Source organism: Saccopteryx leptura, chromosome 4 (assembly GCF_036850995.1).
Source record: "Saccopteryx leptura isolate mSacLep1 chromosome 4, mSacLep1_pri_phased_curated, whole genome shotgun sequence".
In the NCBI taxonomy this organism is placed as follows: Eukaryota; Metazoa; Chordata; class Mammalia; order Chiroptera; family Emballonuridae; genus Saccopteryx; species Saccopteryx leptura.
In genome coordinates, this window is record NC_089506.1 from 180,470,624 (window position 1) to 180,497,692 (window position 27,069).

Sequence of the window (27,069 nt, forward strand, 5' to 3'; positions counted from 1 at the left end):
GCCATTCGGCGGGCCGCACTAGGTCTACAAAAGGCAACTGTTACGCAACACTTTTCTCACTGCAGTTGAAAACAAAAAAAAATCAGTACAACAAGCACAATCGTACATGCAGTTTACTCAGTGTCACAAAACGACCAGAAACTGTAGTTCGCATCACAACTGCTGTTAACTAAGCTAATATCTAGCTAGGATGCTAGAGAAATGAAAAATACAAGTAGGCCCCTAGGCTTACTTAATTTTATCCAAAATATTTTGAACTTCGTGGATTAGTCTGCGGGCTGCACAAAATTGTTCGGCGGGCCGCATGCGGCCCGTGGGCCGCGTGTTTGAGACCCCTGCTCTAGATAGAAGAACTTTAGGAGCAGATTCTCTCTTGCATTTAGCATTGCACCCAGATCCTCACAGCATTATCTTTCCTCTTGTATTTCCCCCCAGATCCTCACAAAATCAGCTTCTTGTCCCGTTGATCTTAGCTTACATGTCTCCTCCACGATGAGACTTCTCGGCCATTCTCTCATCCAATAGCCTGCTTGTCTCTTTCTGAGTACTTTGCATTGTGTCATTTCTGATTCCTCGGTATAATCACTTTGCTATCTGGTTCCGCCACTGGGGCAGGGAGTATGTCCACTTCATTCACCTCGACACCCCGGAACCACGTGCACAAAAGGCATTCAACAAGTGTTTGTTGAATGAGTAAAACTTGTAAGAGCATTTTAGCATTCTGCCAATGACTTGAACACTTCTGGACAAGCTTTATTAGATTCTTGTATGTCTGGCTTACATTAGAAAGAGATAGCCACCTTTCACCAGCTGAAGGAATTAAGAGCTGAAAGAACAGATTCTCAGGGATAAGATGACTCTAAATCAAGGCTGATGCACTCAAGATAAAGGAGGAAATTTCTTTCACTCCATTGTTTCTAAGAAAAATTGTTATTAAAAAACATTTTCTAATGGCTGCCAGCCATTTTCTGTTGAGGAAAGGTGGCTGAATGAAAGGGTTGGAGGGATTGAGCAAAAAGGGGGAAAAAAAGAGAAAAAACTAGAAAAAACTCAGGAACACAGACAGCAGTGTGGGGATTGCCAGGGGCAGGGGACGGTGGGAGTGGAGACAGTGGTGATGGGAGGAAACCTGACTGGGCTGTGGATGCACAGGACAGTGAACAGATGATGTGATGTACTATTGTCACCTGAACTCTGTATCATTTTGTTAACCAGTGTCACCTCAGTAATTAAAAAAAAAAAATAACTCCACCATTTTCCTAACTGTGCTGCCACACAGAGGCTCAGTGTCAGTGGTTGCCAAACTCTGGGCAGAGAGCACGGTTAGGATTTAGGTAAAAATGGATCTGCAATGAGTACAACCAGATTTTGCCACTGGTTTCTGGAATTAATTGCCTACATGTGACCCAAATAGAGAAAATGTGAATTGCATGTTTAGGAAATAATTTTCATCTTCATGAAGGCGGCCCTGCAGTGTTCCGGAAAGAAGTTGGCGTCCAGGAAACTCAGCCCTGGTAGAGGAGTCAGAGTGCGATGGGTTTTCCACATAGCGCTTAAAATTCCCTGAGTGCTCATTTATTTCCATGTAGGAACTCATGGGAACTGCTCATCCATTCTCCAGCGTTCTTGTGAAAATCTAAGAGCATCCAAGATTTTCATGCAAAACCTCTAAGAAAATCATCCACTTGTACTCAGAAACATAGATAACTTTATGGAAATAGGTGATTCCAAAGTGTTAAATGGAGGGCATTTCAGAATATCAATTAAAAAACATCCTTGGAAGTCTTAGACTGCACATAAGCCTTTTTTCTGCAGTTACAGCCACACCTGAGCGATGTTCAGGGACCTGCACCAGAGACGAGGCAGTGGCTCCCTGTGCATGTGTGCTGCGACAGGCCTCCGGCTGCACCTGGCTTTGTTCAGCCGCCCCTGCCCTGTTCCCTCTGCAGCCCTGTGACTGAGAGCTCTGGCCAGGCGGGAGCTCGCCTGGGGCTGCCGTGAGGAAGAGGGGGCAGCAGGCTGCACTGGTTCTTCCTCCCAGTCCTCCCCTCGGGCCCCTCGTGAACACCACCTCAAAAGGGGACCAGGTTTCACAGACTGTCACTTTGTTTCTCATAGAAAATTGAATTCATTTAACTTTTAGGGAAAGAAAAGTTAAGACAACACTGTATCCAAAAGACATACCCCTTTTTCTTTTTCTTCTTGATGTCTAAACCTCTCTTTTTTATTGAACTAACACAATTTATTACTTTTTTTTTTTTTTTTTGTATTTTTCCATAGTTAGAAGTGGGGAGGCAGTCAGACAGACTCCCCGCATGCGCCAACCAGGATCCACCCGGCACGCCCACCAGGGGGGCGATGCTCTGCCCATCTGGGGCGTTGCTCTGTTGCAGCGGGAGTGTGCCTGAGGCAGAGGCCATGGAGCCATCCTCAGCGCCCGGGCCAACTTTGTTCCAATGGAGCCTTGGCTGCAGGAGGGGAAGAGAGAGACAGAGAGAAGGAGAGCGGGGGAAAGGTAGAAAAGCAGATGGGTGCTTCTGTGTGCTCTGACCGGGAATTAAACCTGTGACTTCCACATGCTAGGCCAACGCTCTACCGCTAAGCCAACCGTCCAAAGCTTATTACTATTTTAGAACAAGTCTCACAAAATGACATTCAGAAACTCAACATTTCTAAATAATGTAAAAAAATAAGTTTAGTCAAATTCCTGCACATAAAATATTATTACCAAAATATTAATAGATGTTAATAGATGATAAAATATTCTTCAGAGTGGAGTTGGTCCTAGAAGCCAAAGATTCAGGACTGATGCTGATAATCCTGACTGACAGATAGCCCAGGAGAAGTAGCTGACAATATGCAGCGGGCATTTAGGGAGCCATCAGTTGGATACGGGGAGCAGAGGGTAGAGGGTAGGGATTTTCCAATACTCACCCTGCCCTGTACCCCACCCCACCTCACACACACTCACACTCACACTCCTCCATCTGCCTCTTGCTTTCTCTTACAAAGGAGCAGTAACTCTGTGTTCTTTGTCTTTAACATCAGAGCAACACTGTAAAACACCGCCACCTTCAGTTAAAACTGGTGTGTTTCTGCATTTTCCAGAAACCAGCTGAGCTGGCGAACACTTTCCAGAAAACACGCTGAGCAAGTTCTTACTTTCTACGTTTCTGGGATGCTCTGCTTGATGTCTCTTGATGTGTATCTCTTTCTAGAATTCAGCACAAAAGAGGGAGGGACGGAGGGAGGGAGGGAGGGACGGACGGAGAGAGGGAGGGAGGAATACAAGGCTTAATCCACTTAAGAGGTTTTATTAATGTCAAAGTGAAGGTCAGCATACTTTTTAGATGACAGAATAACTCTGAAGCCATGTACTTTCTTTAGACCCACCAATTGTTATTCTACTTGAACTGTACTTTTGAAGTCCAAAGGTTTAAAGTTGTCAAAATATTGAGTCTGATTTCATGATAGAACATGGCTTGTTGGTGAAGAAGTATCGTTTCTCTCCAGGGTAGGAGGGGCTTGAGTATGTCTATGAGTATTCACAGTCCAAAGACAAGGATGCAGATGGGGCACAAAGTTAAGTGACAATTCTGGGTGGAACTGGGAATAAAGAAATGTGAACCTGACACTTGCAACAGCTGCTTGATATCAGTAGCCACTTTAACTCCAGAAATTTAAAGCCAAATCATGTATCATTTCCAATAGTATTTTAACATCTTATTGTGAAATAGTTTTGATTTATATTTTTATAAATACAGTAATAAAGTCCTCTGTACTTCCTCTGTAGCCTCAAAGTTCTCTCAGTAATGGGTATGGAGCATCACTGGCACATCCCTGAAAGGGATGAGCAAGCAACCCCAGAAACATGCGGGAACATTCCAGAAACATGCCTTCCTTATACTCATTCATTCCAACGGGACAACCTGAACACAAGTCTCTAAATCCAGAGCTCACCCTTTTCTGGGATCAGGTAACAGTATAGGATGGTACAGGTGAGGATATGGCCTGCAGTCCTCAGACTCCATACCTTCTTCCTATCGCCCGAGATGGGTAAAGTCGACTGTCACCACTTCTTCTAGAGCCTGAGGTGCTTGGAATAAGCGGTTCTCCTAGAGACTTCAGTTCATATTGGGTTAAGGAAACTCATCACTCTCGCATTGGCATCCCTCATCTTTCATAATGTCCCTCCCTCAGGTGTAAAAATGGAAGGGAATGAAATGTTGGAGAACTTAAAAGATACGTTCTTGAAGGTGCCTAGATTTCCGGGAGCTATAGATGCGAAGTGTATTGATTGTTATGTACATTTTTTGTGTGTGTGTATTCTGAAGCTGGAAACTGGGAGGCAGTCAGACAGACTCCTGCATGCGCCCGACCGGGATCCACCCAGCACACCCACCAGGGGGTGATGTCCTGCCCATCCGGGTGTCGCTCTGTTGCGACCAGAGCCATTCTAGCACCTGAGGCAGAGGCCACAGAGCCATCCTCAGCGCGTGGGCCAACTTTGCTCCAATGGAGCCTCAGCTGCGGGAGGGGAAGAGACAGAGTGACAGTTAAAACAGACCATTTTGCTTCATGGAAAATAGAATTTGTTTAATTTTTAAAAATAAACAGTAGGGGAACACTTTTATCCTAAAGGCATACCGCTTTTCTTTCTCTTCTTGATGTCTAAAGTTTATATTTTCTAAACTGAACATATAATTCCATATTTAAAAGTAAAGTAAGTAGGCCTTTTGGGAGCCAGCATTGACGTTCAGTCTTAAAAATTGTCTTCACCATTGCAATAGCAAACTGTACATTATCTTCCTAAGAAAATACTAATTTATCAGTCCCAAGAGCCAAGGAATTGTTCTGTGTCAGCAATCAGCTTAGCCTCATAATTACAAATTTGTAAGGATCTGTTGAAAGACACAGATCCAGAAGAATTACAGTGTTTCATAGTGAGTCACTCAGAAGAAGGAGCCCTGTTATTTGTAGACATTCCATCCAGTCACAGAAATTTAGAGGTGGGTCAGGTCTTAGCAATCATGTAGTCTAACCCTTTGTTTTACAGAGGAAGAAAACAAGACTTAGAACTTGTAGGAAATACATAAAACTGTTTCAATATGCAATGCATCTTCTAAATGTCTGAACATCTTCAACAGCTGACTAAGACTGTCTTTGAAATAGTTGAACACAGTTAGTGTGCCCAAACTGTGGCAAAAGTACCTCATTGTGACAAGACTTGATTTACTATATCTTTAGTCTAGCATATTCCTTTCACATTCTTCCTTCCCCATCTTACCCCCTTCCTTCCTTCTACCCTTTCCTCCCTCTCTCCTCCCTTTATGCATTTATTCATTAAAAGATTTAGCGACCGCCTGACTGGTGGTGGCATAGTAGATAGTGTGTCAACCTAGGATGCTGAGGTCCTAGGTTTGAAACCCTGAGGTTATTGGCTTGAGCACAGGCTCAACAGCTTGAGTGTGGAATCGTCTATCTAGATGATCCCATGGCTGCTGGCTTGAGCCCAAAGGTCACTGGCTTGAAGCTCAAGGTTGTCAACTTGAGCAAAGGGTCTTTGGCTTGGCTGGAGCCCCCCAGTCAAGGCACATATGAGAAGCAATCAATGAACAGGTGAAGTGGCACAACTATGAGTTGGTGCTTCTCATCTCTTACTTCTTTCCCTTCTTGTCTCTCTCTCTCTCTCTCTCTCTCTCTCAAATAAATAAATAAATAAATAAATAAATAAATAAATAAATAAAATTTAGCTACTAAGCCCCAGTACCTGTGAGATAATTGTGCTAGACAGAGGGCTGGTTTTAAACACAAGGTTTACAAGCAGTCTTTGCCCCCGAGGAGCTCTGGAAAAAGAAGGTGAAACTGATGAATGAGCAAACAGTTGCAGCAGATCTTCAGAAATGCCCAACTCTTGTGTATGGCCAGATACTATCCAGTCACTGAGAAGCAAGGAGCAGTGCTTCCCTGGGAGAGAACGAGGAAGAGCACCGTGGAGGTAACACCTGAGGGGAATCTTGTCAGATGAGCCTGCATCTCAGGCAGAGAAGGCAACCAGGGGATTGTAGGAGAGGGGGGATTTTCCCAAAGGCGGGAGCAGTGAAGAAAAGACGAAGGTTAACCAGAAAGGATGAGTTTAGTGATGGAAGCACAGGGAAAAAAAAGGGATGTGGGAATAATGGGTTCTGAAAGGAGAAGATAAGTTAGGAGATAAATAAAAGAATGCTACATACATTGCTACTATCCTGAAAGCCTGGGTTTCCCAAACCTCAGTGATTCAAGTGTTATTTCCATAACGTGTGTTATACCCAGCATCTACCTCTGCTAATTTTGCTTTACTTATGTGTATTTGTACTATAATTTACTTAACCTATTTTTCTAAAGTAACTTAGATACTTGTTCTTAAAAGAAACTTTATGTTAATGTTGTAAATAGAAAATCAGTGTCAGCCTGACCAGGCAGTGGCACAGTGGATAGACCATTGGAGTGGGATGCGGAGGACCCAGGTTCGAAACCCTGAGGTGGCCAGCTTGAGTGCAGGCTCATCTGGTTTGAGCAAGGCTCACCAGCTTGAGCCCAAGGTCGCTGGCTTGAGCAAGGGGTTACTCGGTCTGCTGAAGGCCCATGGTCAAGGCACATATAAGAAAGCAATCAATTAACAACTAAGGTGCCACAATGAAGACTTGAAGCTTCTCATCTCTCTCTCCCTTTCTGTCTGTCTGTCCCTATCTGTCCCTCTCTCTGTCTGTCTCTGTCACACACACACACACAAAAAAAAGAAAACCAATGTCATTCGCAATAATTTTAAGGTCTTCATTAAAATGAAGGTGATGAAAAGAAAATATTTCTGCTTACTCTTTACCTACGAAAATTTCTGAACCCATAGCCTGTGGCCTCATTATTCCAAAGGGAGATTAATTAAATTCATTGTAACATCAAATTGAGACCCCTTAAATTAATTAGGAGAAAGAGAGAGAGTTGAAAGTTGTCTAGCTTCCTCCCTTTCAGTTGGAGTATTTAGCGTGGCTCCATCCGGGGTTTTTAGCTGTGTGCCATCTTAGTACTGTGTGGATTTGCACCTTGCATAGGAGGACATACTGTTGCAGGCAGTACAGGCCACCTGAGGATTTGAACTAAGAAGTAACAAAATGAGACTTACCTAAAGAGGGATAAACCAGGACTGGAAAGGAAGACCAAAAAAGTAGGTAGAACCTTGAAGAGACTGTGAGAGGGTCCTAGTGTGGTCCAGTCAGTATAATAAGATGAAGAAAAGGGGTTTGAGAAAGATATATGGTCAGGCCATAGCAGGACCAGGACTTGGTTCCTGAGGAGTGTGGGCAGGGGTCAAAGGAAGAGAAGGGGGAGCCATGCCTTGGAGATGGGTTGCCCAGTAGACGGTAAGTGGTCATGTGGTCCAGGAGTAAGGGATATGATTAGGGAAGACAGTGGAGTGGGTGTGTATGTGTGTGTGTGTCGAGTGAGGAGGGGAAGGAGACAAAGTAAGCAAGGGTGGAGAGCGATAAAGTGACCCCATACATCAGAACATCCTGCCTGCCACAAATACTTGCAGTTCGCAGGCTCATGGTGAATATTTGTTGAATAAATGGTGAAGTGTGGATGGTCAGCAGGCAATTGGAAATATCTTGCTGGTGATCAGAGACATTCCGAATGCCAGTTAGATTGGAAGAGGTAATTGTGGCCTATAAATCAGCCTCAGATACATTTCCATTTACCCGCTGACCATTTTAGAAAATTTGTGAATAATCAGCAGACAGATCTAAGATATATTAGACATGTTTACTTTCTAAGATGTTAAAAATGAATCCATTCAACTAAGAGTCATTAAGAACCTATTTATGTAAGGCAGTTTACTGGGTGCTTTGAGGGACAGAGAGATAAATTAGACACAGACCCTGTTCTAACTGAGCTTGTAAAGATCTAATAAGATAACAGGTAAAATTTTCAGGGATTTATAGTTTGTTAACATGGGAAGTATTTATTCATGATTCTCAGAAAAAAAATTTAGCTTCAAAAATCTTCCTCATAGCCACAGTTAGTCTGAACTTTGTTTCCATGTATTGGAAGAAATTTATTATGATGTTGGTGTAGAACAAAGTTAAGTGACATTTTTAGTAGACTTACAGAATTAGAAGTGAAAATTTTGCCAGTTTCTTGGGTTGTGCTTAAAATATACCCATTTTCCCTTACTAGGAGAAATAAACTAATAGAATTTTAGCTTTTGCATGTATATAAAATTGCCCTTCTCCAATGGCAAATATTCCAATAATAAATTAGAGTATTCTCATGAAAACCAGTAATATAATCCATTTCTCATGACTTAGATTTTTTTTTCTTTCCAGTAGTAAAGACACAGACTAGAAAGTTAGAAAGCATAGATTTCACTTTCAGGCTAAAAAAGACTCATACGTTTAAATAAGGGGAAGGACAACAGTGTCCTAATGTTGACACCATACTTCAGTTTCTAGACCCTTCCGTAGAAAGTAGTGTTTTCCTAAGACTCAGACAGAGCTCATTCCCATAGAGCATTTGTAATGGCTCCTGTCAGAACAAAACAGCTGGGAAACATATGGTATCCATTTCCCTGTATCACTTGGAAAAAATTTCACATGTAAATAAAGCCAACATAAAAGAGTAGCCCTTTGAACCTACGACCTTATACAATACATAAATATATTGGTACAATGCACTCGTTGTATTGGCCTACTAAGCTCTGAGCCTTTAAAAACTCTTTATTGTGTCCTGAGATGTGCATGTTCAAGAAGTTTCAAAGAAATGAAGGTAATTGGCAAAAATATTAGCAGACACTGTATTTAATAAGTATGTATCTCAGAAATGTGAAGGAATATATATATCACTATATTTGAAGCTTTTTAGAAAATTGATGGATAAAATTAAAGACATATTTACACATAATAAACTCTGTGTCCATTATCTCTGCTGTTTTAAACAAGTAAGTAAGTAACATGTGTTCTTAAAAGGGAGAGGGGAAATGCTTGACAGGAATTTCTGTCAGACATTCGTTTATTCATTGCTTTACATTTTTAAGGAGAAGAAGACATGGATAGAAAAACCTTTAAATTTATAATGGACCAACTGGAATTAGTCTTTAAGTTTTGCATCTTTACATTTCATACGTCATTTTAAAAAATCCAGCCCTTATTGGTAATTGTCACTCCTCTGAGTTTATTAACAGAACTCTTTTTTGCGGAACATGAAGCGGTAAATCCCTCAGAAGGATGCACTTTGAGCAGTTAAAAAGGGGTTAATATGTTGTACAAAGTGAGATTCAAATTCAAATACTAGCATTTGTTAATTGTCTGCTTGGTGCTAACTACTGTGCACACCTCAGAACCAGAACCTACAAAAAGGGAGAGAAGCCACAGCTTACAGGTATCTGGATACCGTCTTTTCTTTCCAGAATATTCCCTGCTAATACCTATTCCTTACTGGACAGAATCCAAGTCTCCCCCACAGCTTATAATATTCTCTGAGATCCTAAAATGCCAGAGCTAGAAGGGCCTCAAGGAGAACTGTTTAATTCAGACTCTCTGAAACCATCCTGCAAAATCAAGGTCCATTTTGGAGAAAGAACCCACACTCAGTTATATGGCATTCAGGATCAGAACATTCACTTGCACCTCCTTAGGTTGGTTTTAGAATGTCTCTGAATCCTTTTGGAGCACATCCTACCTAGCAGGAGGAAGAATGACCAGTGGTCTAAATTTAATAAGTTGTATTCCACTTTCAGTCCCCAAATCAGTGGTAGCCAGGGACTCTTGCAGAAGGTAGAAACCTGGATATACTGCCATCTCTTTTGTTTTGCCCAGTAGCAAAGAACAGACACAAAAACATGCTTTGGGTTGAAGTCTCCCCACCTGCTGTTGCTCCGGAAAAGGAGAGAGAGATGAGAGGTCCCTGGTTGGACGGCATGTCCTGAAACCTCATCCTTTTGGATGGGGGATGGTGTAAATTAAGTGGCAGGGGAGTAGGAATCCATAAATCACCAGCCTGCACGTTTCCAGGAGTACTGGGTCATCTGTCATCTAGGCAGGGGAGTGTCCCAGGGAGGAAGCAGTATCATGGTGGCCGAGAAAACTGGTGTTGCTCAACCATCCTGCACTGAGAAGAGGACAGGTGGCCTTTCCTATGAGGCTAACTGGGAGAGGTGGTGGTTCTCACCTCTCACCTCCAGGTGTGACACTGTTTGGCTTTTTACTTCATCGCAACCAGACACTCAAATGCAAACCATACGGTGTTTATCTAAGCTTTGAATAGAAACGAGAAAGAAAAAAACCCACTAGTCTGCCTATCTCACTAACCCTTTGCAACATCCTTCTCCTGTTTATTTCCGGCTTTTCACACAATAGAGGATAGCACTGAAGCTTGTTTTGTTGTGAAGTGTCAGCACATTACGTTGCTGTGTCATATGCAGAAAAGCACCGTGACAGGCCTCTAAACAGTGATTGACCGGGAAGCCCAGTGTAGAGTGGGGCAAACTCAACCACGGCTACTCTCCCACGGTCCTGTCAACTCCTGACCACTTCATTTCGTTCTGTTCTTTCCCCAATCCATCCAACATATCACCTGGTGAAGCACCCAACTGGTCATAATTTGCCCAATGTTGAATAATCTATACCTTCTATATATGGAACTTCTTAAGCTTTAGGAGTGTACATACGCATGTGTGAATGTGTGAACATACATCCCTTCTCTCCCTAAATTAGTTTGGAAGTTCATTTAACACAGAGACACCTGTCCTCTAATTCTGCGTTTCAGGGATAACAAGTATCAAAATACCTCCTGGCAGATGTGACTGTCCAGAAAATAAACCTGAATATCCATCTGGATTTGTTTTCTTTAGCTGTCTGCTTTCACCATTACTACTTTAATTAATTCTGAGCCGATATGTCATAACTTTTCTATCTTTCACAGTTTTCCAATGTTAAGTGTGAACTATTTGTTTTATTATACATGTTCTAAGTGGTCCCCTTACACAGGAGCTTACTAGGAGCTTAACTTCAGTGGACCAGATCTGCCTGCATGGCCTAGATATGTCCAGTGTTTCAATTTAATAGTCTCTTCTTTTATATTAAAACAGTTTCTAGCTCTAGCTGGAATTGCAGCGTCTCAACTCTTATTACAAATGCACAGAAGCCCACAGGAATCGCGGATGTATACAGTAAGTTCCGCCCAGTGAAGCGAGTGTCCCCACTGAAACATCAGCCGGAGACTCTGGACAACAATGAAAGTGATGATCAAAAGAACCAGAAGGCGGAGTACCAGAAAGGGGATGACGCTGACTCAGGCCCCCAACCTGAAGAGCTCAGCCCCGGAGATAGAGAGGGTGGCCCCCAAAGTAAGATCCCGGAGCCCGGTGTGTTGCTGGGCGAACTGGAGCATTATGACCTCGACATGGATGAGATTCTGGATGTGCCTTACATTAAATCCAGTCAACAGCTTGCCTCTTTTACCAAGGTGACTTCAGAAAAAAGAATTTTGGGTTTATGCACAACCATCAATGGCCTTTCTGCCAAAGCCTGCTCTGCGCCAAGTGCTGAGACCTCCGCGTCCAACATGACGCCACTTTGTGTCCTTTCTCCCGTGAGAAGCCCTCACCTGAGAAAGGCGCCGTCTGCCTTCCACGACCAGCAGAAGCCCTCCGCCGAGGACTCCGAGAGCTCGCCTCCTCTGGTTAAGTGTGGCTCTGCCTATGAGCCTGAAAACCAGAGTAAGGACTTCCTGAACAAGACGTTTAGTGATGCTCACGGTCGAAAAGGCGAGAAGCCAGCACCGGACTGCCAGCTCAGGGCCTTCCACCTGTCGTCCCCAGCAACAGAACCCAAACTAGAAGAGCAGATCGGTGGCATGAACTGGACCAGCTCCCAGGGCCCAGAAGAAAGGAGTGAGTATCTGAAAAAAGTAAAAAGCATCTTGAACATCGTTAAAGAAGGACAAATCTCTCTCTTGGTAAGTGTGCTCTTATTCAGCGTACGTATCAGTAATTCAAAAACTCTAGTTTATCAGCTCCCTTCATTAGTAACAGAATATGGATGCATTTGTTTCCATTGTCTCATTTTACTTGTGGCTTTAGCTAGGTGATTTGACTTATGAGTTTTAAAATAAGTTAGGAGGTTAAGGCAAGGGGAAACAAATGACTGTAGAGAGAATGTTATTTCTTTAACTTTGCATGAATTCAAATGGAAGGACACTTAATCTAAAACAAAAACAAAACAGAAAAGCCCAGCACTTTCTTAAACTTGAATTTTAATGTCTTTCTCTTTCCTTTTCTAATGGTTTCCAATGCTCTCACTCAGTTATTTGTGGGGATGTCATGTCAGTTTCTTGCTGAAGGTGGACCTGCCAGATACGTGAACAGAGGGTCTTCTGTTTTATCCTAATCATTATTCTGAAGAGTTGGGCCAGGATGTTTGAAAGCATTTGCAGATAGAAGCTTACCCCAGAGCTTAACTGCCCTCTGACCCACATGGGGTTTTTACTAGTTCCAGCTCAGCGTGTCTAGGGAGCATGAAGAAGCTTTTCTAAAGACTCTAGACACAGAGAAACATGATGTAAGAAAAGTCTGGTCTGCTTAGGCTCAAAGAACTGAACTGAAATCACACTCCATCTGCCTGCATTGTTCTTTTCTGGCTTCCAGACTTGGATCACACAGTAGCAAGTCTGGGCTAACACTATGATGTTAATTAAAGTCTCATTCAGGAAAATCATCACATCTTGGCAGTGTGATTCTACTTAGGGTAAAGCCATGCGTAGATAAGTACAATGTGCTTATTCTGTTATCACAGATCTTATTGTTGTAATAGCATGATATGATTGAATAATTTTACTAAATAAAGCAATATTTTTTTTTTCCTGAAAATGTCTTTTCCTTTTCTCCTGGCTTTTCTTCTCTATTTCTCTTTGGTTCATTTGTTTCTTTTGTCCTTCCCATGTTTTCCTGTTTCCCAAATGAGAACACCTCTCAATTTACCAAACAGTCTTTATCAATGAGTTTATAGTCAGGGGATGAACTTCAGTAGAGGTGAGCAAACCAAAGGCAGGTAGCTTCCCAATGCCCCCAAAAGCTTGTTTGGGGATGAAAGTGTTTAGAGGAACCCATGGAAGGACTAGTTGCAGCAGTCACCATGTAGCTTGCAGTCAAAGCCAGTTCTCCATGATTCGAGGTAAAGCAGATGGTTAAAACAAGTAGTTTGTTCTTTCTTTTTTAAAAAACACATTTAATTGAATTTATTGAGGTGTTACTGGTTAACCAAGTTACACAGGTTTCAGGTGTAGAATTCTATAACACATCTCCTTACAGTGTATTTAGTGTGTTCACATACACCCCCCCCCCAAGCCAAGTAGTTCATTCTTTCAACAAACCTACAACAGGTAACATAACACAACTGGCCCTCAGGACTTAGCAGTGAGTGGAGGAGAGAGACTAGGAACCTGCCAGTTACTATAAATGTCATCATAGTTGTTTATAAGGCAGTTTGGAACCTCCCAAAGCCTTCCAACCTATCCTGTCATCATGTTTCACATGAAAATAAGTCTCTTGAACTTTTATGTTCTAAAGCATAGTATAACAACAACAACAAAGTAATAGAAAATCCTTAGAATTAATAGCAAGGGTTCTGACTTATTAGATCCCAATGGCTGCTCCCCCCCCCCCCCGAAGCTCATACCTTCTTTGTAGTGCCCAGAGTAAAACCCTCAAAGTATCTCATTCTGATTTATTGATCTAAGTTTTTCTAATCTTACTATTTGTACAGCCACACCTAGCTGCTGACAATCTAGACAAAATTCATGACGAGAGTGGAAACAATCTCTTACACATTGCTGCGTCACAGGGCCATGCAGAATGTCTGCAGCACCTCACGTCTTTGATGGGAGAAGATTGTCTCAATGAGCGAAATGCCGCGAAGTTGACTCCTGCAGGCCTGGCCATCAAGGTGAGTGGTTGGGGGCTGGGCCCTCCACAGCTAAAAGTTAAATTTCTATTTTTAAAAAATAATTTTTCCATTGATTTGAAAGAGGGAAAGAGAGAGGGAAGCATCAAATTGTTTCCCTTAGATGTACCATCTAGTTGTATACTCATTGATTGCTTCTCATACATGCCCTGAACAGAGATTGAACCTATGACCTCTGGCATTCCAGGTCAACACTTTATCCACTGAACCACCCAGTCAGGGCCTCGATTTCTATTTTTTAGGATTCCTACTGAGCTAAAGTATTAGGATGGAGAGAGAGAAAGAAGAGTGATATACCAAGCAAATGATCTAACAGCAAATGAACATGTTATATATTTAAGAGATTAATCATTTCAGTCACTGTTTTGAGATTTTGAGACAGCATTCCAATTTATTGTGCAATGAGGTTATGCCTCAAACCCCTTAATAAAGAGAAAGGGAAATGATCAGTTGTGGTGCTAGGAACTTTTGTTATTCATGGAGACAGCAATTTACACTCTCAACCACACATGGATCTGTTGCAGTCTTTTATTCTTTTCTAACATGAATATAATGAGCAAGACAAATGAGGGCAAGGTGTATTTTAAGGGATGACAGCCCTCAGCAGGCGTCTTTTAGATAGTGAAGTGGGCTTTTTATGGGTCACATCTGAAGTTGAAATGTCTTAAGGATCAAGAATTGTTTAGAGTACCAGGGCTAAGTTTGAGTTTAGCTCCTGCAGAGCACAGTATATGCTCTGTCAAAAACTACACCAATTAAAATGCTGACTGCAATGGACTTAAAACCTAGAAACTGTGATGCAAGAAAACATAGTTTTTTATAGCATGGCAGTGAGTGTCTCTGTAAAATATATAACACATCACTAGAAGGTTAAGCTATTAAACTAAAATTTTTTTAAGGTCTTTGGCAAATATATGTGGAATTCAGTCATATTTGTTAAGCTAGAAATGAAGTTTGGAAAAATATACAGCTTGTGCTTCTGCATAAGTACTTTGCATAATAATGTCTTCTAAAAGCTGAATAATTGTAACTTTCATTAATGGATTTATACTGAAATTTATTAGGGGAATTTGGTAGTTACAGAAATCTATTTATGAATTCATTAAAGAACATATAACATTTGAAAAGCAAGTAATTCCTATCTTACCCTTAATATATCTTTTATGCAAATCTAAATTTTTATATCTTGATTTACTATTCAGTAAAGTTTTAGACATTAAAAGTTGTTTATTTCATATTACTCAATAATAGGGTATTATTTCAAAGATAGTGTAAAAAATAACTCTCTGATACAAAATGACAGATCTGTGAGCCTAGTGGATATAATTGTCTTTAGTTGTGAATGATGTTATCAGGTTAAGACCTGACCACAGATAGTCATCATGAAGAAAAAGAAATAAATGTGAAGTAGAGGTTCAGGATAGCTGAGTTCAACAATATGTACCAAGTCCACCGCATACTATGTTAGGTGATGATAATAAAAATTTGAATGAGACATCATCCCTTTTCCTAAGGAGCTGATAACCTGGTGGATAAGATGAGTAAGTTATCAGTAATTCAAGTACTAATGCAAATTCACAATCTTGTCCTATGTCAGAGTCCTGTGGGAAGATGGAGGCTGGGTTTGGTCATCAATGGACACATGCCAGTGACAAGTAGAATACTCTTGCAATGCCAATAAACATTGACATTAAACTCTAAATGTTTTAGTGTTTATAAAATATTTATATGTATAATTTCCCTGATTAATGGTAGATTATTCTAATAACATAGTTGGATAAAAAAGGTTTTCTTTCTTAATTTATATGCCCTAGTCCTGTTTTGACAGATTAAGCATTTTTTGAGTAGGAAGGTACTTAAGAAACTTTGTGGTTATTAAGCCATCCATGGGTATAAATTCCTTCTATAATATCCAGATTAAGCGTTACTCATTCTTGAACTCTTTCAGTCAACATAGTATTGCCATCAAACAATCAGCATGCAAAGCTTAGCACTTTTTGTTTGTTTTAATGAAGAACACAGCCAAACAATAAGACTCAAAAGCTTTTATAGTTCCAGGCTTCTGATGCTTTACTTCTGGACAGTGATTTGAGAAGTGAAAGTGTTCATCTATGCCTTTATTTAACCTAGATTTTATAAAAACAATACATACAAATATTTCACAAATGCTACCCCGTCTAAAAATCTGTCCTGAGACATGTCCTACTTCCATCTATTCAGTATAGTGGGATGGACATTAATGCAAAAAGAGTACTAAGAAGTCATCATTTTCTGTTTTAGGACCTTGTTTTGAATACCAGTAACTGGCTGGTGGTGTTTCACCTCATTAAGCACAGTTCTGAGAGCCCTGTTGTCATTAAAGACAAACAAACTAGGTACAAGTGGACAGAAGTTGCTCAGATAATGTGACTTGGCTGACAGGAAATAGAGTCAGAGATAGGGTATCAAATAAAAAGATTATCTGAGAAAAAAGTAGTTTTGAAGTTATCCCAAGATTTAAGAACATCTCTCTCCCACTCTTGAACTTCTTAAATAGAACATAATAAATACTTGCCAGAATTTATTGAGTGTTTTCTGGGGGACCCAAAACTGGATACTGTAGGAGTTCAGGACATATATTGAGTGCCCTTTAAAAAGAAAGATTTCTATAAGGTGAAAGCACTATGTTTCCTAAAATGGGGCTAGAACAAGAAATTATTTTAGGAGCTAAACAGACTGGGAATGAAATAACCTTAATTCCTTCTCTTCAGTCAAACTTTCTGATTAAGCTCAAAGAGAAAATGTTGGCCTGGTGAAAAAAATGACTTAAAATACAGTCTGCTGACATTCCTTTTTAGTACACAGTGAGTGAACTCAGGCTCGGAGACTTCAGCAAGCAAAAACCTCCCACTGGAATTTAATAACATATTTTGTTTTCTTGGTATTTCTGTTTATGGCAAGTGATATTGCTTTCAAACTCATAGTTGTGATATATTTCTTTTTTCCTTTCTAAGAAGCAGCATTTTACTTATTTAAATGTTGTCTTCCTGAATAACTAGACCTAACAGACATAAAACAAAGCATTCTACCCCCAAACAGCAGAATTCTCAAGTGCACATGGAACATTTTTCCGAATAGAACATATGGTAGGCCATAAAACAGGTCTCAATAAACTTAAAATGATTGAAATCATACAAAGTATGTTCTCCAACCTAATGGAATGCAATTAGGAATCAATAACAGAAAGAAATTTGGGGTATTCATAAGTATATGAAATTAATCTAAATAATTTTATTGAAGAAATTACAAGGGAAATTGAAAAAAAAATTGAATGGAAATGCAACATAACCAAACATTTAAGGATGCAGCTAAAGCAGTACTTAATGGGAAATTTATAGCTATAAATGTCTATGTTAAAAACAGAAGAAGAATAAAGATCTCAATTGAAAAAGAAAAGCAAACTAAATTCAAAGCAAGCAGAAGAAAGGGAACAAAAAATTTCAAATAGAAATAAATGAAATAGAGAATAGAAAAACAATGGAGAAAATCAACAAAATCAAAGATTTTTAAAAATTAATAAACCTCTAGTTAGAACAAGAAAAAAAGACCCTACTTTTTAAAATCAGAAATATTACTTCATATTTCTGTGTTCTTGTAGATACCAGTTTATATAAACTGTCTGCCTAGTAGATGATTAATATGGTTTATCCAGAGGAATAACACATTGTATCAGTGTTGTTGTTTTTCATTCCTAGGAGAAAACATTTGGCATGTTCAAATTGTATAGTTCAAGGAAAGTTTATCATGAAGGACTCACACACAAGAGGAGGGTGGTAGGGTGTAGGGAGCCCACACAGGAAAGTGCAGGATCCGGGCGTTACCACCCCAGAGCCTGAAGGAACTGGGGAAGGACCTGCGATAGAGAGGGCTGGATGGAGCACTGGCTAACTTTTGAGCTTTGACTGGTAGAAGGACTCCATCAGCCAGTGGCAACCTCAGAGAAGGGTAAAGGGGAGCCAGGAGCAGAGAGAACCTCAAACTCATTCTCTTAGTCTCTTGCTACCATTCTCCATCACTGAAACCTAGCCAGAAGCCCAGGGACAAGGGAGCCAGCCCAAACAGATCAGCCTCCCCTGCCAGCAAGGAGGGCAGAGAAGGGAGGAAGTAGATCGGAATGAGGCACCAGGAAACTATTCAGCAAACACCTGTGGTGCTAGATATTCCAGATGGAGGAAATAGACTCTGCGTGTCTAGTTGTGAGTCGACTACTTGAACCATTGGAGTAAATTAAGAATGAGCAGATTACCTCCTCTGTCTTGTTTTTAGAATAGACTTCCCTGACTCCATGCCCACAGTAGCTCTTTTCTCCTGTACTAAGGTCCCATGCTGTGCACACCAGGAAGGCCTTTGAATATCTCTTTGTCTTATAGGGTGATTGTGAGTGTCTAAGAGAACACTCTAATAGTAAAAGGTAACAAGTATTGTGTGTTTAGAAAATTGATGTAGTTTGTCACATTTGATCTCCACAGTAAGTTTATGAGGTAGTTACTATTCATGCTGCTGTTTCACAGAGGAGAAAATTGAGTGTCAGAAAGGTGAAGTAACTCGATCAAGGCCTTGTAACTAAGTGGTGGATTAAGGATTTAAGTCCATTCCAAAGTCCAGGTCTTAATCACTAGGTTATGTATGTCACAACTGCCTTTCTGGATTGTATAATGTGGGCCGTCAGCACAGGAGAAAGGAGCCCTTGTGGGCATGGAGTCACAGAAGGCTTCAGTTCAGGGTAGGTAGCATTAGAGCCAGTATAATAGGATTATTTTCTATTTTGAAATCCTAACATTTTAACTTTTTAAGGAAAAACAGTCTATTCTAAAAGTCAATAAACAAATTGTGCTATATTTATGCAATGGAATATTTCTCAGTGGTAAAAAGGAATAAACTATTAATATAAGCCGTAGCTTAGATGAATCTCAGAGGCCTTATGTGGAATGAAAGAAGCCAGGTCCAAAAGAGTATATATATACTCTATTGTATGGTGATAAAAATCATATCAGTGGTTTCCTGGGGGATGGGGGCAAAAGGCTAGCAGAAATATTTTTTGATGAGGTGATTGAAATATTCTATATCTTGATTGGAGTTGTAGTTACAAGTGAGTACTTACTTGTCAAAATTTATCAAACTGTATACTTAAAAGGGTTTATTTTATAGTGTGCAGATTATTACCTCAATATAGTGATTTTTAAATAACTGATTAAAATTATAAAAATATGCTTAAGTAAATTCTACAGTTGATTTAGAGCGAGAACCACATATTACAGATATAATAGGTGATATACCTATATTTATTTGTAAATAAATTAAGCCAGATTTATAAAAGGCAAAATTCATGTGATTTCTTCCTTAGTAAAATTCCCATCTATGAGCTATTTTTCAAACCTGAATTACCGTGAATCTCTTTCTCTTTCTCTTTTTTTCTCAAACCTAGAATGGTCAGTTGGAGTGCGTACGCTGGATGGTGAGTGAAACGGAAGCCATTGCAGAACTGAGTTGTTCTAAGGATTATCCAAGCCTCATTCATTATGCGGGTTGCTTTGGCCAGGTATGAGGAATTTTTAATTATCAGATTTATAAGCAATTATATTCATTGTAGCATTTTTAATGAAAAAATGTTCTAAAACAACCTAAATATTCTATAATAGGACATTAGATAAATAATGAAGCTACATCCGTATGAAAAACTTTTACAGGTAACTGTCTATTATATATTGAAGTTAAAATGCATGATACAAAACTGTTCTAGTAATTTGGTACCAAATTTGAACTTTGGAGATAGAGAAAAAGGCACAGGTAATAAGAAAAAGCATAAATATTTTTGAACCCAAAATTAAGAAGAAAATATGTAGTAAGACATTAATCAAGGAAGTTCCCTATTGAAGATGAGCAAGCACACTAACTAGATGAGTCTTAGTTACAACCGGTCTCTACAGTAGGAAATCCCAGTATGAGTAATTGATAATGCACAGATCACTAACTCCCATGGAGGAAATGACTATAAATTATCTTTAAAAAAAAAACTTGAAACCACAAAATGCCTATCTCAGTCTTTAAAAAATAAAGTCAGCACTGTATTAAAATAGATTCAGTCATATTTGTTTGTAGCAAAGAAAATTGCTTCTCATGCATCTCTCCATATCCCCTCTGGCTTCATAAACATCCCTAGTGACAGTAAGCTGTGGTATTGTCAACAAGAAATTATGCTTTTTATGCATGACAATCTCAAGTTCAAAAAATTGGCTTGAACTGGGAGTCATGTTAGGTGATGGTTTATTTTATGCCATGGTAATTTCAATTAAAATATGTATTACTATGTACTGTATCCTCTCTGTCCCAGGCACCATGCCATTAGAATTTGTGTGCATTATCTACTTATCCCTTAAAACAGTGCTGTTAGATCATGTTGTATTTATACTCATTCTGTAGATGAGAGTGACGAAAGACAGTGAAGTGGCTTACACATGGTCTACTGGTTAGTAAGAGCAAAGGCTGAATCTCAAGTCCTCTGACTGCGGGGCTAGATTCCTTTTTGTCCCCATTCCCCACTGTTTACATAATTTGTATAACTTGCTCCCAGTGGCATTGATAGAGCTACAGAAGAAGTCTTTTTCACCATTTTATCTAATAATACATTGTGATTTATGGGGTGACTTACATAGCTCATTGAAGAAGTTAATACCTGTACTAAATTTATGAAATGAAAAAAAGGAGCACGAAGAACATTTAAAATTTGTAAAAACTACTGTCTTAGGCATCTCCAGTATTCTACAAACAATCATAATAATTAACAAAATTTTGCTAAGGTTGCCTTTTTTTTCCTACATATACTGGTGGAAGGCACAATACAATTCTCAAAAGACCTAAAGAATTTAATCACTGCTAATCTTTATAAATTGTTTTCAGTATAAAACAGAATTTAGTTTATTCTCCAATTGTCAGAATAATTGTTTCATGTCCCTGATTTGATTTGCTTGTATGGAGTCTAACAAGGAATTCTGATATTAGTGGAAAGGCTGTCTGCACTTTTGGTAATGTTTGCCAAAGAAAAGGAGGGAAGGATTGCATGGCTGTTCTGAGACTCTAAGTAAATAATTGGGCATCCGGCATTCTTTGTCTTGGGAAATGTTACTTATATATGCCAGTTTCCCTATTCAACTCTCACAGCAGGTTTCTCATAATTTGGAAGCTATTGGGACAGAACTAAAGAAAAGTGCCCTTTCTGGGACTGGTTGGGTGATAGTGTGGCTTACTTGGCTGAACTCGAGGAAAAGATGGAAATTGGTGACCTATGCGAGTAGCAGTGTCAGACATTTGCTACATGCTAGTATCAATCTTCAGGTTGTTATTTCAAGCTGATAAGCATTTTTAATGACCTAAAGTACAGCTTTGAGCAGGGCAGTCTAGCAGCGCCCTGAGGAGAGCGTTTCTACCCAAGTACCCATTAGAATTGGGAATTCTGTTCAGCCATCCTATATCCGCCACAGCCACTTATGTAACAGATAACCTGTGGAGATGCTGAACTTGGAACCGTTACAAGGCTAATATTTTCTCAAGGAAGACTGTTATTGAACAGTTTTCTAATGGATTCAGCACATGCAAGTTTTTCTACAGCAAGCCGGTGCTTGAGTGTGTTCTGGTTTTGTTTCTTCAGTAAATACCTCTGAAAAGGATAGTACAGGGGAAAATTCCTCTCTTGGTTTATTTTAGTTGCCCTCTGCCCCTCATATAGATTCTTAAAGAATGGGCTCCATTTGATTTCCAATTTGTGTCTTTTTTCTTGTAAAAATTACCTTTAAAGACTCCAGTGCTACAGGGTAGCCAGCAGTTTTTAGTGATGTCCTGGGGTGATAGATCTTTGGGCGATAGGAATTGATTTTCCTCGTCCTGACACATGAAGTCTCAGAGGGTGCAATTATTTCATTGCCTGGCTGTACCTCTCAGAGCCAGCACAGGCAGCGTGAAGGTGAAAGCCTGGGGGAGACTCCGGTCCACTGTCCCTTGAGAGAGGTGTTGCTAGTGAAACAATTGAGACAGAATTGTCTCAAGTCAAGGCTTCCGCCTGTGTAACTACCGGCTGTTTCATTCAAATGTGAAGGAAGGTTCAAATGGTCTCGTCCAGGCTGCCCAGCACAGCTCTCACCCTCAGCGGCTCGGGGCGTCAGCCTCGTTGGTCACTGGTTCAGCGGGCTCGGTTACTTTCCACTTCAAACCTTTGATCATTTTGTTTCTGAATTGTTCACACCTTCCATCAAAAGATTCCTTTACAAACAAGCGTCATCATAGCAATGAGCATTTACAAAGAATACCTTTGCCCACACAATTCTATTCAGTCTCCTTTTTAAATATTTGCTCTAATACAGATTTTTTTTTGGAGGGAGATTACTTGTTGAAAAAAAAGAAAGGGCTGAACAGCTCCCAGGCTGGTCATGAACAGGGCAAGGCATGCTGGCAGGGGGAATGCTTCCGCAGGCTGTGTTATTGTTTCTCCACCATTTACTTTAAAATGGGGAGTATTCCTTTGACTTTATTGTTTCACTGCCATGGGGTGGAGATAAGTAAACAGCACTGAGAGCGCTGCCATTGCAGATGAAAGCAAAACAGAAAAGTCTCTGATTAGCATGCACGTCTGTCGGCTCTCCAAGGACTGATCTTGGGAAAGCTTACCCGATAACGCAGAGCCCCAAGGATCTCGGACTGACAGGCAGCTAACCATGGTTTCTGTGACACTAAGGGTGCAAAGGGAGCATGTCCTTGATGGAATTAGGGTTCCTGGGCTATTGGGCAGTTGTGGGTATTCATACTCAGAGGACAGAAAACAGCATCATGATGAACATTGGCTCCTGAGTCAAGCTGTCTGCATTTATAGCTTAGCCTCACCACTGCCTCGCTCAGTGGCCTGTAGACATTCAGTTTTGAAAAAGGGAAGGTCTCCTTTAAAATGGAGATAAGGGAATCTTTTTCACAGGGTTGCTCTGGGGAAAAGCCATATGAAGTACTGCCCATTGTGGACACGTAGTAGACACTAGATAAATGTTGGCTATTATAATTATTGGATATCTTCCAATTTATTATTTTATTTCTATAGCTATTATTTAGTTTATGTCGCCATAATTTCTCATAAAATATACAAGAAATCTATCAAAGAATTATTTACTCCTTCAGCTATGTAATTAATTCTCAGTTGTACCCTGCCCCCCACACACATTTTACCATCTCTGGATCCTACAATTATTTCACAATAAATGACATTATGAAATTATTGCTGGCCATTTATTTTATACCTTAACATCTCAAAACCAGAATGAATCTTATAATTGATGGCATCTTAGATTTGATGATCCGTGATCACAAGACAAAAGCTACCTTCTTCGGAACTTACAGTACATCAAAAACTGCAGAGACTTTATTCATACCAGTAATAAAGCTGTAGCATACATTTCAATTATGTTTTTAGTAGACTTTGTTCAGCAGGTCTCATAAATTACAATTACATTGCCTTTAGGAACACACAGAACACAACATTAGAACAGGTTACTAAGAGAGTAGAACATTTCCAGAAGACAAAACTAGTCGATGAAGGAAGTTTTCAGTCAATAATGAAAGCTGAATGGATATAGATAAGATAGGTGGGTGGATGAAATGTAAGTTGGAGAGGCCTTCTGTAAAAGAGAAATAATGCAGAAGAGCCTCTCCATCCATGTGACCACACCAGATGCTCTCTGAAAGCAATGCTTTGGGGAAAATGAAGATCTGAAGTTGGATTCTTTCTTAACTCTTCTCCCTCAGTGTTTGGGGATTGGAGGTAGGTGGGTGTGCTGGAGCGCTAACGGTCTAAGAGGGAAGAGGCGGACACCGTTGCGTAGATGTACATATAATACACACATGCATTTATAAGGGCTTTCTTTTTTTTTTTTAAATAAATTTTTATTAATGATAATGGGATGACATTAATAATTCAGGGTACATATATTCAAAGAAAACATGTCTAGGTTATCTTGTCATTAAATTATGTTGCATACCCCTCGCCCAGAGTCAGATTGTCCTCCGTCACCCTCTATCTAGTTTTCTCTGTGCCCCTCCCCCTCCCCCTAACTCTCTCCCTCTCTCCCTCCTGCGTCCTCCCTCCCCCCACCCCTGGTAACCACCACACTCTTGTCCATGTCTCTTAGTCTCGTTTTTATGTTCCACCAATGTATGGAATCATGTAGTTCTTGTTTTTTTCTGTTTTACTTATTTCACTCCGTATAATGTTATCAAGATCCCACCATTTTGCTGTAAATGATCTGATGTCATCATTTCTTATGGCTGAGTAGTATTCCATAGTGTATATGTGCCACATCTTCTTTATCCAGTCTTCTATTGAAGGGCTTTTTGGTTGTTTCCATGTCCTGGCCACTGTGAACAATGCTGCAATGAACATGGGGCTGCATGTGTCTTTACGTATCAATGTTTCTGAGGTTTTGGGGTATATACCCAGTAGAGGGATTGCTGGGTCATAAGGTAGTTCTATTTTCAGTTTTTTGAGGAACCACCATACTTTCCTCCATAATGGTTGTACTACTTTACAGTCCCACCAAGAGTGGATGAGAGCTCTATAAGGGCTTTCTTAGTTGAAGAAAATGGCAATATTTGTTCTGTTCTCCATACTACATATTTGTTAAGTTTAAATTGTAGGACAGTGAATATTTTCAGTGAAATCGGAGCAGAAAGCAACTTTTCTCTGAAAATGGATGCTAAATACCTGGGGATTCTAGCCATCTTCCTGTCCATCTCAGAAATCCTAGATGTTGGGTGTTAGAACTGTTGTGTCTAAACTGTTTTGGTAGTCATTGAAGAGATTTTTGTTTCCATATAATATCTTAGTGGACAAGCCAGTGGCATATTATTTTTTTTAATTATTTATTGATTTTAGGAAAAGAGAAAAGGAGAGAGAGAGAGAGAGAGAGAGACAGAAACAGTCTGTTCCTGTATGTGCCCTGACCAGGGATCATATCGGCAACCTCTGTGCATTGAGATGGTGCTCTAACCAACTGAGCTATCAGGCCAGGGCCATATCTTTTTACTAAAGTAAGTTATCCAGTGAAAAACACAAAACCAAATTTGAGGTGCTGGCCCAAGACCTGTCTTTTATGAACAGAAAAGTCATGGTTCTTCCATTATGTGAGTCTTGCATATTTAATTGGGTAAGATCTTTAATTGTAAGGAAGAAAGAGTTATCCATGCCATCATAAGAAAAGAATGCAGGTCATTGTAACACTATAGACTGAAGCTAGCCTGGAGAGCCATCAGGAGCCAAGGCAGCTCTTGCAGCACACAGACCTTGTCTTGTTCTCCCAGAGTATCAAGCCCCAACAAAGTCCAGGTGTCTAGATCCTTTCCCAGATGTCTATAAGGGGAAAATTCCTAGTCATATGAAATGCAGTATTCCATTTCCTACAACCGTATTACCAACAGTCAAAACACTGTGAATTATAGTAAAGGGTCTTTCTGTGCATGTGGAATAGACATAGCCACTATAATATTTAATTGAGTCTGCAAAATATGAAAATATGCCTGACCAGAAGGTACCTATAAAACATTTCTAAATATCTGGAATTCCTCTGACCTTTACTTACTAAAAAAAAAAAGCTACTAGAATATCAGAAAATGTACAGTGATCTTTTTCAGTTTTCTGATTTCTAAAATAAGGGTGTTTGAGTTGGATGACCCTAAAATCTCTCTCACTCTGCAATATTAGGATTTCATGACTTACTATTATGGAGAAAACCGAATCCCCGTGAGCTTGAGAACGACCCACTGCAGATGGCAGGGCTGCCCCTTTCGTCTGTAGAGGTCCAGCCGCCTGCCCTCTTGACGTTTCTATGTCTTGGTCATTGACTTCTTAGGATCTTTTAAAGAGTTAAGATTGATCACATGGTGCCATCATCTGTCTCCACATAGAAATAATCTAATTTGTTATCTCCCGTATTAGGACAAATAAAGCAAACTGTTCTACCTTATGCATGTGAAACGTCACCTGCTCTGCTTCAAATGTCAGCTCCAGCTTTTCCCAAGTTTGCCTCTGAGGAAGAGAGTTAAGCCTCTCCGCCCAGATTCTCACTCCCAGCCTGGCCTCCAGGCTCTGTTCCACCTCGTCCTGTCGGCATAGGGAGGGTTTCACTTTCTGCAGGGTCTGTCTGCTTTCGCAGCTCACGCTCACTCTGACTCTGCTTCCCCTGGGTGCATTCTTGGTAGGTTGTAGGCATTGATTACATTTTTCTCTTCTTACTCTTTAGGGGTCTTACTCCCTGCTTGCTCATGTGGAAAAAGTGTGGTGCAAATGTTCAGCTTGTCCCTGATGTCCCAGATGCCTTCATAAACAGTGCCCTGTTCCCCACATGACGGGTGAAACATTAAAGGACTTGGCTGTTTTTATCCAACATTCCTTTAGCAGATTAGTTGGCATGTTCAGAAGGTGAAGGCAAATTTAATCCAGAAAAGTATAAAAGTTCATGACCAGTCCGAGCAAATAACAGAAAAAAAAAAATCCTTTAAAAGGCTAAGGAAAGGTTCGAGGCTATTTCAAACACATGGTCATCTTTTCAAATGTCAGATTCCACCCACTAAACTTCATGCTGTTGTTTTTACCACTCTCATATTTTTTTAACATTATATTTAATTTTTCTATTTTAAAACGGTGCAGTCCCATCCCCCTGCCTTCTTCCTAGGCCAAACACAACATGAAAATACCACAAGGACTCTGGGTAAAATGTAGCGGATCACGGGAACGCACTGACTGCTCTGTGTCTTTCCTTTTGGAAGGTTGTGTTCAGGGCTTTAGATGCTCTCCCTTTAACATGGGAGAAGAGAAAGCTTTCCCTTTAAAGCATGACCTGTGCTTGGTCAGAAAAATCAAAATGAATCTCCATTTCATTTTGGTGAGGTTTTCTTAGACTTGACAAATCAAGGCATCGCTCCTTTTTGTAAGCCGGTTGATTGCAGGAGGTTTGGGATTCGGAAGTCATGGTTGAAGCATTCTAAACTTAAAAGTAGAAGCTAGGCCCTG

The 27,069-nt window shown here is 40.2% G+C and overlaps 1 protein-coding gene across 5 annotated transcripts in view; it reads left to right on the top strand.

Annotated features, from left to right (window-relative positions):
• SNCAIP (synuclein alpha interacting protein) overlaps positions 1-27,069 on the top strand; it is a 166,869-nt gene that overhangs the window by 119,853 nt on the left and 19,947 nt on the right. For all 5 annotated transcript variants that reach the window (XM_066382094.1, XM_066382092.1, XM_066382096.1 and 2 more), the window contains 3 exons: positions 11,120-11,988; positions 13,794-13,973; positions 19,456-19,569. In XM_066382094.1, coding sequence (XP_066238191.1) covers positions 11,120-11,988; positions 13,794-13,973; positions 19,456-19,569 — 1,163 coding nt within the window. The remainder of the gene's footprint in view (positions 1-11,119; positions 11,989-13,793; positions 13,974-19,455; positions 19,570-27,069) is intronic.